The sequence below is a fragment of the Eulemur rufifrons genome, chromosome 29, assembly GCF_041146395.1.
Source record: "Eulemur rufifrons isolate Redbay chromosome 29, OSU_ERuf_1, whole genome shotgun sequence".
NCBI lineage: Eukaryota > Metazoa > Chordata > Mammalia > Primates > Lemuridae > Eulemur > Eulemur rufifrons.
This window is the reverse complement of record NC_091011.1, coordinates 98,417,574-98,432,915: the sequence shown is the minus strand read 5'-3', so window position 1 is coordinate 98,432,915 and position 15,342 is coordinate 98,417,574. Positions and strand designations below refer to the sequence as shown.

The window sequence follows — 15,342 nt, the reverse complement described above, 5'->3', positions numbered from 1 at the left end:
ACCACTCTATAGTGTGAGTGGCCACCTGGCTGCTGCACGGTGAAGTGGGGTGAATTCCTCAGGGTGTGTTTCCTCAGGAAACACTGATGGATGTTCTAAACCATTCATAAGTTAAAACGGGGAATAAGTTAATCCTAAAAAGAGACTAGACTCCTCCACCCCGCAAAAAAGCAAACAAAAAACCCCCACAAAACCCACTGTTGAAGTAAGTTAACAACACACAGTTTTTTCAAACTTAAAAAGTTTTGCAAGGAAAAGCTAAAGTGATACATCGATGATAAAAATTCCAATACATGATGCAGCAACAAAGAATTACTATGTTTTACTATATTGAGATGGTTTAGACAACTGTGTACAAGGTGACACTTTTGTATCATAGAAAAACTCCAGATGCACTCGAATGTAATCTAAAATACAAGTAGTACATTTCCCAATAGGGCATGACACTCACACTCTGCTTTGTAAAGCAATACTTCACCTTGTTATATTATGTAACATATACAGCAACTCCGCTATGACATGATCTCCACAGTTTAAATGTTTAAGATGTGACTCTGTGCCTGTGTGTACGTGTGTGTGCATGCATGGGAAGCTCTAAAACCGTAGGTTAAACAGTAACCATTTACTGAGTGTATACTATGTGCGAGACACTCTACTAAGCTATTAGGATGTTCACATATTACTTTTAGGATTATAAATAATTATCTAGAAAATAGATATTTGTAGAACTGGAGATTTTATTGGTGGTTTAGTCCCTTCCATATTTTATATGTGAATTTTGCTTTTTTTCTACTTAATGTAGATCATTTCACTTATTTGTGACTTATTTATCATTATTATACATAAGCAAGCGAGGGCACATTTACAGAATCTTCAAAATATTAATGTTCTAACATTCACCCACACACACAAAAATAAATGAAGAGAAATGGAGAAAACATATGTCAAATTTCAGATAACTGTGTTTGGATTAAAAAATAACACATCAGTGAGATTTTCATAAACATTAGGTGTCACATTTTTGATGAGTGAAAAAAAGATCTCAGTGAATGGTTGTAGGATTGCAGATGAATCTGTGGGTGCGTTACAACTTTAGACCCTGGATAGAATAAAAATTATCAAATACTCTCTGTTCTTCGAGTGTGAGGCAGGATAATAGGAGGTTATTCTTCTCCTGATCTCTTGCTAGGCAAAACCTAAGAGTAAGGTCATTAGATTGTTCTGCTGGAGCACCCTGTAGCACATAACCCAGGCTTCTCCAAATTGCAATTTTGGTGTCTTGAAGACATCGAAATGGTTAGAATCTTAACATGATATAAGGTCATGATTAAAAGCACAGCTGTGCTCCACTCAAGGTACAGAAAATACCACTAGATTATAAATGAATGTCTGTGGAGGTATTTGCTAAATAGACTGTGTGAGGGTATACATAGAAGTACAGAAATATATTCTGTGTATATCACTTCTGCTTTGATATCAGGTCTTAACATTGAAAAACGTCATGCCTGATGGACTTGCCACGTAACCATTTTGAATGTAATAAATCAATATGACATTGAGTATCTAGAAATGTTTAGCTTATGTTTAAAGTAAAAACATTTTTACCTTGTTGTACAGACTTCTCAACGCTTATGGGGGTGTTAAATTCTGTTATATAAAATTATTACTTTCAAAGGCTTGCATATTTTGAATAAATTATTTAGCTAAAATAATCTATAGCCTTTTCCAATAGAGTTGGCATTAATCGCTTGCAGTCGGAAAAGTGCTATGTATCAAAGACTCGAGTTGCCTCTCTGGTCCTTGGATTAAATGCTGAGTGTACTGTGCCCCTTACAAGCTGCAAAATATCTCTGAGCAGGTCTTCTTGAAACACTCCCACAGCCGTGGGTGAAATGACACAGCACCCTTGGCCTTGCTTTAAAATGCTCCAGCCAAAAAAGACTGAAAGATGGGACAAGAATGACAGAGTGTGGCTCACTGGGGAAGCTGGCTTTGGGGTCCAGTTTATACCCTTCTTTCTGCGTTTGTCTACATTTGAAAATTTTCATAACAAAAGTTTAAAAAACATGCTTCCACCAGAATGTACTTTTTGCATAATATAACTGACTTCATGAGCTGGTATTTAATGCGATAGTGATGCTATTTAATTTTTCCTTCCAGATCTGTGTGAAACTTCTACTAATCGTACTGACCTCTAGGAATGACGGGCTACTAGTTGTGAGAGAGGACTAAAGTCACATCCCAAAGGTCAATGTCTGCGTTTTATGTTTGCATGTTGTCTTTCATGATTAGAAATTTCATCTTTTGTTTATGCCATGTTCGTCTCACGTACGATATTTTTTTGAAAATCTGTTGTTTGGCATCATGACAAACCATGAGTCTTTCTATAGGTGAAGCCGAGGAGAATATAAAACTTAAGTTACCTTTGCAGATTTTGATGAAAACAGGCTTGGCAATAAAGCATTTAATTCAGCATTGGGAAAAAAAGTGAAGCCATTACATAAACAAAATAGGGATTTCATAACGTGTACTGAATACTTTGTAGCAAATGTGTGTGCATGTATGCAAGTGTAGCATGCCATTTGATGAGAACTTGATTTCATTTCTCAAATACTTTACTGGCCACAAATTTCAGGAAATATATTGCCACGAATTCCAAATTTGGTCTTCTTCTGGGTTGGATATGGCTATTGGTTAATGAAACAAGTCCACTTTTTATCAGAAATGAAATTTAAATTTCTAAAAACCGTAAGTTTAAAAACTTCTTTATCTCTAAAATTTAGTGGAATGCATAAAAATAATGGATATTTTACAGTGAACAATAATCATATTGGTCTCTCTTAAGCATGCATTCTGAATTCAAATGGTCAAGAAAGTTGATTTATTATTACATCTCATATTAAAAGATGACACTAGTGACCACGTTTTGTTTTACTCCAAACTCTCTCTTTTTTTTTTTTTGGTAAAGATTTTTGGCTAACATTTAATGTGTAGATTTTACTACTAAATAACCAATCATTCTTCTACAGGGATATTTTCTGGAGGTGTGGAGATGGAAGAGGGGGTGGGACCTAGGGGGAAATTACCTTTTGTCTGCACGTAACCTAATACACAGTGTAGTAACAGTCACTCTTGGACATTTTATTATCTCTGTTAAATTTGCATTTAGTGGAATCCAACTTTAATTATTTAAAATGTCAGGGCATAGTCTACACCTGTTTTTTAAAAGAAATCCTCCTTCTTGTGTGGAGAATTGAGTGGGTCGGATGATGCAAATTCTTCCTGTTTAGACTAAAACTGTTTGCCATGTTGTTACGTAATTGCCTAGAAAACACACTGCGTGCAGCTCAGCTGACTCCAGCAGGAAACATTTCATAAATTTAGGAAAATTTACCAAAATTAAGGGGAAGAGATTTCCAACCCCCCTCAACGTTTATTAAAATTCATATTTTAAGTTAATGTCACTGAATTATTTGGGAAAATGTGTGCTTTTTTGATATGTCTGCAACTGCTTAAGTATTATAGACCCTCCATAACCCAATGAGCTTGGACGCTAGCTGATATGCAGTGGACATAGCGTTTAAGGATAATTAGCTCTGTGTTCCAGTAGGGTAGTAAAATTATTATTTAAAACATCGTCCGGGTATCTTTATTTAAATGTATGTATCTAAGATTAATTTGGCATGTGAAATAGTAAGTCATAAACCTTTTCGTAACTTGGGCTTTCTTGGTAAATGTCCTAACCAGGAACATTATTTCTTAAAACATTGGTGACCTTCAGGAGAACATGTTGGAAACAGTGGCATTAAGTACGCTTCTGTGCTAAATGTAGCAGTTGTAATTGTAGAAGTGTCACCACCTTGTTTTCATACTCTCATTGGCAGTCGTTAAAAATTCTCACATATAGACAACACTAATGCTAATCATAGAAGTTAAAAAAATGTGTGCTCCTGTTTATAGCCTAAACAGACATGGAGAGGTGTCCCTTTCCACTGAGGCATGCTTTTCCTTAATGCTGTTTTGCTTTGAATGGAGAGAACCTGGCATCTTGACTTTTATAGTGAATATCTAACATTTTGCTAAATACCGTTTTCCTTTTTTTTTCTCCAATAAAAAATGGTCTTGAGTTTTGCAAGATTTTTAATGTCTCATGACTTGTATATTTTTTCTTTCCAGAAATTTTTTCCAGATCAACCTGCTAAACTCATATAAATATCTGTCATTTACTAAGTTACAGATTAGAGTCATGTCTGAGTGATAATACACAAGCCACTGGATGTCTCGTGGCTGCAGTGATTCCTAAGTTTCCCTCCGGGTCATTGTTAGTTAGGGTCCCTGCTTTGCCAATGAACAGTAATGAGCTAGAGTAGCTTCTCAATTTAACATCTTGCCTAACCACATTCCTGCCTTTTAAATGACATTTATTGACCCCCAAAAATAAAAACAAAAAGCCAGGAAAAAAACCCTCCAAAAATTAAAAACGAAAGAAATAAAGCAACACTAGGGTGTGAGAGAAAACTCTTTCAGAGTTGATGAAAATCTACCTAATTCTAGGTCTAAGAAAAATTCCTGAAGAAACACAGGGCAGGGCTATAATAGACATTAAAATAATAAGGAGAACAGACAGGTTTGAGGCTGGTTTCAACTGTACTTTTATGAGATGTTTGTCTGGGTCTCCATGAAGACTTATGTGAACCTGCTCTTGTAAAGATAAGACCAGATTGGCTGAGACGCAGAGTTTATTTTTTGTTATGTGGGTTACTATTTGCTAAGAATAAGCCAAGACCAATGAATCCATTTCACTGAGGGACGGAAAGTGGAATTAAGGCAAAGTCCCAAATGGGGAAGAGCAATACTTTATTTACGAAGACAAGCCCTGGTTATATTCTTCATGTCTATTTCTCAGTTTAGGTTGATATTTATTCATATATGTAATAACTTTATCTAAATAAAAATTTTAAACTATGAATCAGTCTAAAAATTCAGATTGTGATGGAATGTGAGAAAAAGCCATTCTTTGATGTGATCTTGTGGTGTGTTTTAAAATTTGATACGAATCTGTGAGCTAACCTTAAATGTGTTGAATCCCACTCAATAGCATATTGTATAGTTTGATACCAAGATATAAATAACAATGATATTAAATCATCACAATCAAAATATACCTGTTAGATACAAGAGTGTTTTTTATGATTCTCTAATTTAATTCCCCCTTATAAGTCTCCTAAAGTCCTCAGATTTGCTTTTAGAGCAAGAAACTAAGTGGATAAAAAGACCAAACGCCATAAATGAAATTGAAATACGGAAGTGGTAAAAATTCTCTGCCCTGGCGTTACTTAGGAAGGATGCAGCAAACGCTGTTGTTCTCTGTCGGAGTTTGCCTTTCTGCCTTTCCCTGGACGTGGACTTGCTGAGGAGAAAGGTCCTCCGCACGACCTGCTCTGGGCGGAGGAGACGCGGTGACGTCTGACACAGCGGTGGCTCGGGTGCCTGCGTGGGCAGCACAGAGAGGAGAGCTTGCGGAAGAGGAGTCCTACACGCCACGGGCAGCTCCCTGCCCTTCTGCGTTCTCTGGGAAAATCCAAAGAAGGGTGGAAGGATAGCTAGAGAGGAAGGCAGATATGTAGACGCACACACAGACACACATACACAGCTAGATAGGAGTGGCACTCGGGGGATTCAGCCAGGGCTTGGAGTGCTCCAAGGTGGGGCCCTCAAAGAACAAGTGTCTGGAAATTTTTTTAATTCCTTAAAGGAAACAAACCATTCCTACGCTCCTTATCTTGAAGAATTATCTCAAGATTTTCATGAAAGAAAAAAATGGGCTCTAAATTACAATGAACATTAAAAATATTCCACCTGGAACAGCAAGACATATGCAAAACATAATCTACTAATAAGTCTCCAGGAAACAAAAACACTGAGGTTACACTGGAAATATATTAGAATCGCATCATGTATGTCATTATGATGGAACATGGATTTCAAGAAACCATGGATCAAACTGTATCCCCCCCCAAAACATAATAGTGCTAGGTAAAGCCCACTGCAGTAAGGTAAGCGCTTAAATACATGGTCCTGGTCCCTCGAAGCCACAGGGCGGGGTAACTTTCTAGAGTCACAAACGTGGTGGATCCACGAAGCACTCGGAGGCTCACAACCTCCCCCGAGGGCTGAGGAGAGTTCTGGCAACTGTCTAAGGAAGGCAGGCTACATGATGGAGTGTGGATGCCTGATATCAGCTACTCCAGCGTGGCTGGGACTCGGGCAGATCCTGTAAGAGATACGTTAAAATATTAATGCCAGGTTCAAACTTCATGACTAGCAAGGTTGGCACCTGAAGAGTTAGCATGTGCTCCTGACATTTTACATTAAGGGTTTGCCTCACAGCAGCTTCCTGAACAAGTGGGGATTCCTCCACAGCGCGTGCTCTGATACCGGCCGATGAAGGGTGACTGTAATCCTCGAGGTGACACGGTGTCAGCAGAGGGAGAAGATTTCAATCAGGCCAATTCCATTGTCTGGTAGAAAGGATCTTTATGGCTCTGTTGTTCTTCATCACAGGGCCCTGATGAAGCACCTCCTGCCGTAGGGTTTGTAGGAGAAAGTGGAGAACAAAAAATAGGCTGTTGGATCCCTGTGAAAAATGGACCCTATTTAAAGCAATGTGGTTTTAAAACAGATCTAATACAAATGCGGGTTCAATAAGGGTTATTAAATTATTAGACCTTTAGGTGAAAATATAGCCTTGAACTGCCTTTATATGCAATCAAAGCCATGATTAAATATTAATGCACTAAGATTAAAGGGTCACGAGTGTGTGCGTTTTGAAGCAATACCCCCAAAGATGAGCAGGAGATGTTGCAAATTAGCCCATTTGTATACCTTGCAGGTGCTACACCTGGGCCAGATTTGGGCGTGGAAATGCCTCCGGCCTCACTAGGCCCTGGGATCTGGGCCAGCCGTGCCCAGCGGAGCTGGCGAGTGCCCCTGGGGGTGTCGCGATTCTCTCTTACCGAACCACAGAAGGCTGCAGGGTTCTCCTGGGCCCCCACTGGCCCTAAAGCAAGGTCCTTCCACAGACAGACGGAAGTGTCAGGGTTGGAAGGAAGCTAAGCGATTGGGAGCCGCGTGGGTCTTACGACAAACACCTGGAAACGAAGCCAAATCCGAGATGCCGATTTGCCACACTAATGGGAGGCCTTCGCCAGGGCTTACGGAGGCTCATTCGGGTTTTTTTAAGAAATGCTTTTCCTTCTACCTGCTGACTGCATCTCAGATCCAAGAAAACCTTAGTTTCTCTAGTCCTTGCGCTTCCCTTCCAGTTACCAGTGACGTATTCCCGGATGCTGGGAGTTTTCTCTGTGTGGGACACGGCGTTAAGTGACAGCGCCCAGGCCCAGGAGCCGTCCACGGGGGCCGCGCCCCCACGGAGCCCGCGAGGAGGGCAGGGGCACGGCTGGCAGCCCCTTGGTCTGTGGTGTCGGGGTTCCCTCGCCATCCCCCCTGTGCCCTTGAGCGCCAGCTCTCCTCAGCCTGGTCAGTGTGGGTCCCAAGGGCGCAAAGACCCGCGTGAGCCCCAGACAAAGCCCCGTCCGAGGGGGGAGTGCGGACCCGCCGCCCTCCCCCTGCCCGTCCTCACGGACTCGGCCTCGGAAGGCCCAGCGCAGCCCGGGCTCTTCTCCCAGGTTGGGCGGGTAGATCCAGCGTCATCCGTAGGTCTGAGAGCTCAGTGTCCTCCACGGGGGGACGCCGCCCCCGGAAGCCACCGGAGAGCCCGTCTTGTGGAGTCTGACGGAAGGGGGGGGCTCCAGGGGGTCTGGGGCAGCAGCCTCTGCAGGACGTGGGCTCATTCGGGCGGGTGGATCTGGGTCACTCCTTCCCCCTTTCAGGTCCTCTCTGTTAACCCTCCCCACACAGGACTTAAGTCCCCGCGGCCCCCCGACCGCCCAGCCACCGGGAGGTCTGCGAGGCACACTGTTCTCAACACTGGGAGTTCGCCCTTGGCCTTAGCAGGCTTGTGCACAGTAAGCAAATGAGCACGGAGCACTTGGGTGTCACAAGGCCCCGTGCCGGGTGCCCACAAGCATGTGAAGAACGGTAGAGGGGGCACAAAGAGGTCCTCGTGGGCAGGGGCACCCCCACGGCCAGGCTGGGCACCACGGCCTCAGCAGAGGGAACGTGCAGTGGCCAGGAGGAGGCCTGGGGGAGCCGGCGGGGACTTGTACCGCAGAGGGTGGCCTCTCCGCGGGCAGGCGCAGAGGAGGGCAGAGGCCGAGGAGAGCCTGGCTATGGGCAGGGAGGGGATGCCAAGGCACAGCACTGCAGTGGCAGGACAGTCACAGGGAAGGAGTTCTTTGTCAGTGGCCAGGGGTGGGAGTGAGGGAAGGAGGCCAGGCCGAGAACTCTAATGACACGAGGAAGGAATGGACACCCCTGGAGTCTCTCGCCTGAGCTTGGGGTGACATCGGGAAGACCCAGTGCCTGGCAGGAGGATGGGGAGGGGCCTCCCTCCAGCCCCGCCTTGGCCACCTGAACCCCTGGCTCCCTCCCAGCTTCTCTCGCCCCAGCCGGGCTTTGTCCTGGGCCAAAAATGAAGGCGAGTGTCCCCGGCCGTGTTGCAGAACTTTCCTGAGCTCAGGTCGGGTCTTGGTTTTGTGGGACGACTAAGAGTGTCGGGGATTCCCAGGCCTCCCTGAGCCGCCACTGTGAGTGCCCAGGGCCAGGCCTGCGGGCTTGGAGGATGGGGTTACTGAATTTCCAGCTAAATGCAAACTCTGACTGTAAGATCCTGTATGTGCTAACTTTCAATAGAGTAGAAACCACTTCATTTTTATTTGCTAATTCAGATTCTTACGGTGCTGGGTGATTGGGGTGCACAAGAGGAGATGGAATCTCTTTGACTCCTTTAGAGTTTTTAACCTGTATCTATTTAAGTGCCTGTGGCCAGTTGTGGCCTGGCCACTTTCCCTACGAGGGCCCAGCACAGAAATGTCTCTGGTGTGGGCCAGTAACTGAGGGACCCTGGGTGGTGGTTCTCCGTCGTCAGGATCTCGCTGTGTGGAGCTTCTCAGCAGGGTCTGTTGGTGCAGCCCGGCCCAGCCTCCTCAGCCTCCCACCCACCCCGTGGACACGGGTCTGCGTCTTCCTCCTGCAGACTCTGCAGAGACCCAACCGACGATCTCCTAAGGGCCTCCTAGCCCTGGCTGGAGACGGCCATCCCCATGCCCTGTGCAGCAGCAGGCAGCCTGCGGGCCCCATTGTGGGACCCCTCGGCGCTCTGATCCTGCGGAGGTGTGCTCAGAGCTCGCGGCGGGCCTGGACAGGGTGGGCAGCACTCTGCCCCCTCAGTCTGCCCCGTCCAGGAAAACTGCAGAGGGTAAGGGCCATCAGCCTCTTTAGCTTGCGTTTCTTTATTTAAAAGCAGACCAAAAAAGAAAAAGAAAAAGAAAAATTACAAGAAATACATGTATTTAGAAAATACAGATTTAAAAAATAAGAAAATTAAAAATTCTCCCAAATCCCATCACCCAGATAATTGTTTGCATCCATATACATGCACATACATACATACAAATATGTGCATATGTGTCTACATATGTAAACAGGGTTATAGCTTAACTACTGTTTTAGGACTGGCCTTTTCACTCAATGTATTGTGAATTTCTGTTCATATTCATTCAATATTATTCTACAACATAAATTTTAATGCTGCAAAGGATTTACTTCACATATTATATGTCATATTTATTTAATCTCCTATGTTAGGTCATTTAGATTATTTTCAAGGTATTATTATTGAGAGCAATGCAGAGATTAATCTTTCCTTTTTTTTGAGACAGGATCTCACTCTGTTGCCCAGAGTAGAGTGCCGTGGCGTCAGCCTAGCTCACAGCAACCTCAAACTCCTGGGCCCAAGTGATCCTCCTGCCTCAGCCTCCCGAGTAGCTGGGACTACAGGCACGTGCCACCACACACAGCTAATTTTTCTATTTTTTGTAGAGACAGGGTCTCGCTCTTGCTCAGGCTGGTCTCGACCTCCTGGCCTCAAGTGATCCTCCCACCTTGCCCTCCCAGAGTGCTAGGATTACAGGCATAAGCCACCACGCCCGGCCTGAGAGATTAAACTTTGTAAGTGAATAGTTAGAAAATTCAAGAAAAATTCCTTCAGATAGAATTGCAGAGGTGGAAGCACCCCATTCCAGGACACAGGGTACTGGCATGGGGAAATGGGTGACAGTGGGTGACAGGAGGTGATAGTGGGTGACAGTGGCTGACAGTGGTGACAGGGGCCATGGCTGGGGCCATCGAGGTTCTGCCTGTCCTGCACCTGTAAGTGAGGATCAGGTGAGTCCTGCCCTGGGAACTCCCTCGTCCTCAGTGCCAGCACCAGGAACATTTGCTCCCAAACCCCACCCCCCAGGGTTCCTCAGCAGGACTGTGGGCTCCTGTTACCGCAGTGATGGGGGTGAACGTGAGCACTGCCCTTTACAGTTTATAAATCCCCCTGCGGCACCGTTTTATTTCATCCTCACACAACCTTGTGCAGAAATACTATTACTCTCTCCACCTTGTGGATGAGTAAGCTGGGGCCTGGAGAGCCCGAGGCAGAAGGCAGACTCCCGAGCCTGCAGTGCCAGCCTGCCTCCCTCGGTGCCTCTGAGATGGAGAAAGTCCCCGGCCCGGGCGAGGGTGGTGCCCTCCCTGCCCAGGCGCCAGGCCCTGGAAACGGGAGCAGGCCGTCGGCAGGGCTGGCTGCTGGGCCCAGCGCCCACACGTGGGAGGCGTCAGTGCTGAAGCCTCTCCTTCCAGAAGACCAGGCCTTTCCGGGCCGCATGGCTGCTGCTCATTAAGACAGGGTGGACTCGGGCTTGTCCGCGGTGACATCTCTCTTAAAGATCGTGGCATGAACATGGATGTCAACAGGAGGCGGGAGGGCACCAGGGTGAGCACTTGCCGCGGAGGTGCGCTGGGGCAGAGTGGAGCCCGTGGGCGCAGGCGGGTCAGACCACGGAACCTGGGAACCACGTCGTCCTGAGGCTCCGTGCAGCCAGGTGGTGGGGACAGCGGCCACATTTCCAGCACTCAGGAGCCAGTGGACCAGACACCCTCCTTGCAGGGACTGACAACTTTGGCTACAAACAGTTTCAGGGTGTTGCCACGGAGTCCAGCCCTTCTACTCCTCATGGCTGTTCTGCTGACTGTTTGCGATTGTAGTAGTGACAGCGCTGTTTTTGAACTTGCCTTTTCGCCCTTTTTTGCCCTAGAAAGCCCATGGTGCCTTAGCAAACAGTCTCCTAAATCAGAGCTTCTGAGCACTTTTTAATGCCACGGATCCTCGTGGCAGCCTTGGTAAGGCTATGGACATAGCCGTCTAAGATGAATGTATTTAAATGCATAAGATAAAATGTACAGGATTACAAGGAAACCAGTCAGGTTAAAAAAGGTACATATTTTCATTGTGATGTGTCTCTTTTTACTAATATATTTAATAACAAGATCCAGCAGCAGGTCTATTGGATTCGGAAGTAGTGAGCAAAAATGATATTCTGGGATACCTGCAACTATAACATGAATGAAAATATCTGCAGTGTGAAAGTATCACAGGTGCTAAGACCTGCTGTGGCTTGATGTTTATTTCACAAGGAAAAGAACTGATAGATTCAGGTAGACATAGATTAGCAAAAATAAGGATGGATTTTTCCCACCCAAGTTTCTAGGACCCAGATGCAGAACACCTGCTCTGAAGTAAACAGAAATGAGTAATTCTGTCTAGAGCAGCCTGGAGCACAGAGAGGCTATGTGTTTGGTCCAAAGCAACACAGTGAGTTGGAGCTTCTGTTTAATACGCCGCCTGGTCAGTCTCCCACTGTCTCCACGTCAGCATTTGGTCTTGAAGGGAGTACTAACCCAGAGATTTCATTCAAAAATGCTTCCAGAAAGACTAATTGACTACAGTTACTAAAACGGTGGAGACAATTGATAAAATTATGAGAAGTTCCAAAAAGCATTTTAGGAAACAGAAAAAGAGTTATTGATAATATAAAATCCAAACCCAAACCACGTAAACAGAATTGTTCAGTTAGGGGAGAAGTGGGGGATTCATTTTATCAGACAGAATCTCGAAAGCCCAACACCTAGTGCTCGTTTCTGGTAGCACCATAAAACTCGTAACGGGACGGCTGGAAGAAATCCTCCAGACCAGCATTCAGATTTAAAAGAAGCAGGTATTTACAAATACGTTAACTGCAAGCACCACTCATGTTCTGACGCCATGAGGGGACCTGACCATTGGGTCCTCGAGTCCTGTGTTGCCAAGATCCTTTACAGAGTGAAGTGCTTTGGGGGACGTAGGCCCCCAAAATACAGATTAATTTCATGGAGTTCTAGAAATATGTACTAAAAAGAATGGAGGAACACATGGTTATTTACTCATTTAACTAATAATCTAAATGGAAAGATGGGCAATTTGACTCTCACTCTGTTCGTACATCAAAAGTATAATTTCCCCTAAATACTTCCTTTCCAGTAATTTGTTTTTAAACCTCCACGACTGTCAAGGGTTCTTGCGTGATGACATGGCGTCATCTTCCCCGTAATGAAGACGTTCCGACCCACTCACAGCCGCTCTCCCCGAGGAAGCGCCTCTGCCGCCTCCGCGCCGGCTCCCTCTCGCCCTCCACCCGCCCGGCCCTCAGCGGTGGGGTGACCTCTGCCATCTCTTCCGCCAGCTCCTGCCCCCACTGCCCCGAGAACATGGAGGGAGGAAGTTGTGAGCCTGAACTTGGTGGCCTGTCACGTGCAGAGATGGCACCTGACATGCAGATGGCCCCGTCCTGCAGCCCCGCCCTCCCTGGACTGGGGGTTCCTGCTCTCTGCGCCCAGCCCCCGACCTTCGCCCACAGCCAGGGCCACCCTCGGCCTCCTGCCCTGCGTCTCTTCCCTCCAGGATTAACGCTGCCCCCCAGCATTTCCCGTTCTCCTGCCAGGTTTCCTTATCCCAGCATTCAAGTGCATCCGGGTGTCTAAAAATGAGCCAGGCAGGTCCCAGGAAGGAGCTGGCCGCAGAGACCTGGCAGGACTGGCCCTGCTTCCGGCCTGGGCTGCCCACTGGACCCCTTGGTCTTCAGCTTCTGTGAAAACCCCGCAAAATACGGGGCTCAACTGAATGGTTTCTAGCTCCCCTGAGTACCTGCTAGTGCGTGAAACTCCCCTTCCCACTCTCGTCTGTTTGTCGTGTGCTCCGTCCTGCACCCTCCAGCCCGGTCTGGTTTCTCTGCCCCAGCCCTGGACACCCGTCCACCTGTGTCTGGCCCTGCGTGCCCCGTGCCCGTCCCCTTTCCTGGCCTGGGGAGTCCCTTTGCCCATGCCGGGTCCCCACCCTGCCACCCAGCCTTGGGCTTCCACCTCCTTGCCCCTGCCGGCTCCACCTTGCTCCTGCTTCTCTTTGCTCTTCTAGCCTTTGTTGGACTGTCTTCCTTTTCCCTCTTTTGTTTCTGCAGGGTTCTCCAAACTGTTTGCTCATTTAAAAAAAAGTCTGCATCTTCCACGTTGCCCCATTCTGCCCCGCGCATCAATTCTACAAACCGTTTCCTGTGAGCCGGGGATGCCTGAGCCGAGCCATGGCAACCGCAGGGGCAGGGGCAGGAGCGGCCGAGCAGCTCCGCCTGAGCCTCAGCTTCCCCGGCTTCCTGGAGGAAGGCCTGGAAGGAGCAGCCTAGGACTCCTGGGGGATAAGAGAAGAACATTCCAGAAGCCTGGCCCCTTGCACCAGGTATTTGGGCAGCTGTGGCCTGCCAGGTGCTGCGAGGCTGGGTGGGCCTGCAGGGCAGCCAAGGGGGGTTCCGGATTGGTGGAGCAGCAGCTCCTTGCTCACTCGTGACATCTGTTGCTAAAAATTCACAGGTAATTGTATTAATAAGTATGTGAACATAGCACCTTAGCACCAACACGGAAATGAACGACACGCTGTAGCAGTCCTGGTGCTGAGGAGGAATTTCAGCCTCGGCCAAAGGGCCGGGCCTGTCCTTCATCCTGGGATGTTTGCCCTGGTCTTTGTCCTTCCTGGGGAAGCTCAGCCCCCACGTCTTCGTCTTCACCTTCCCGCGACGGGACTGCTGGGACAGCCCTGGAACCGTTGTCGGAGCCTCCCTGACCCCGAGCCCTGCGGGCAGGGGCAGGGCCCTTCCCAGCCCGGGCTCCTGATTATAAATTTAAAAGAGTTTCTCCTGTGAGAGCAGATGCCCCTGCGCTTCCTGAGATGCCCCTCCCTTTCTCTCTGGGCATCAGCTCTTCCCACTTTTAAAGACACGCAGCACACAGAAAAGGCAGCCAAGCGTGCAGGCCGGACGCCGCGCGGCGTCTTAGCCCCTGCCCAGGGCTCTGCGCAGGGTCTGGGAGCGGCCGCCATTCACTCTTTGCTTTCTGGTGGCTTCTGAACCATGAAGTCCTGGGCGGTTGCTCCGGACAATCCCTCCGTGGCAGGGGCGGGGCCCAGAGCCTGGGGCCCCTGGGGGTCGGGCCTCTCGGGTGTGTTCCCTGTCCCCCCAAGGGTTCCTGCTCCCTGGTTTCCCTCCTGACTGGCCCAGGGTGTGACGGGAGGGCCCCACTGGTGGGGTGTGAACGTGAGCACCCTCAACAGGCAGCTGCAAAACGCTGTCCTTTGCTCACGGCAGTATTGCCCGGAGCCCTGTGTGCCCTGTGCTGATGGGGTGAAGGGGAAGGGGTGGCCTTGGTGTGGCCTCTTTCCCACGGCCTGAGGAGCAGGACACAGCCTGGGCCCAAAGACAGCAGCCTACCCCACGGGCCACTCTCAGCCACGGCGTCTGCCTCCACCCCGGCTGCCGCCATGCCAGGTGCAGGGCCCGTCCTGGCCTGCCGTGGGGCTGCCTCTCCCGAGTCCGTCCTTCCACCCGCTGCTGGATAAGTCTCCACGAGCACGTCTTGGACCACCTTGCCCTGCAAAGCCTGCCGTGGCTCTCGATGCCGTCCAAGTACGCCAGGGGTCTCCTTGCCGGCCTTCCAGCCGTGTTTGCCGTGCGTCACCTTTGTATAGTGGCATCAGGGTCCAGCAGTGACTCTGACTGTCCTCAGGCAGTGCCTGCAGTTGCCCCTTCCCGGCCCCGCCAAACCCCCAGTTCCACACACACAAACCCTTGCCTGTCCGCGGAGGCCAGGACCCCACTCATCAGGAGCTTCCCAGGAGGGGCCAGGACAGAGCGGCCTCCGGAGGGACCCGGGACAGCGCTCCAGGGAAGCTGAGGCCCGGCTGCAGGGGAGGGGCGGGTGCCTTGGCGACGTTGGGGAAATTGGACCCCTTGTGTACTATATGGCACAGCCACT

General features: G+C 48.2%; 1 protein-coding gene across 1 annotated transcript in view; it reads left to right on the top strand.

Annotated features, from left to right (window-relative positions):
- CNPY1 (canopy FGF signaling regulator 1) overlaps positions 1 to 2,198 on the top strand; it is a 33,139-nt gene extending 30,941 nt beyond the window's left edge. Inside the window, 1 exon segment of the mRNA XM_069462474.1 lies at positions 2,161 to 2,198. Coding sequence (XP_069318575.1) covers positions 2,161 to 2,198 — 38 coding nt within the window.
- The last annotated feature ends 13,144 nt before the right edge of the window (positions 2,199 to 15,342 follow it).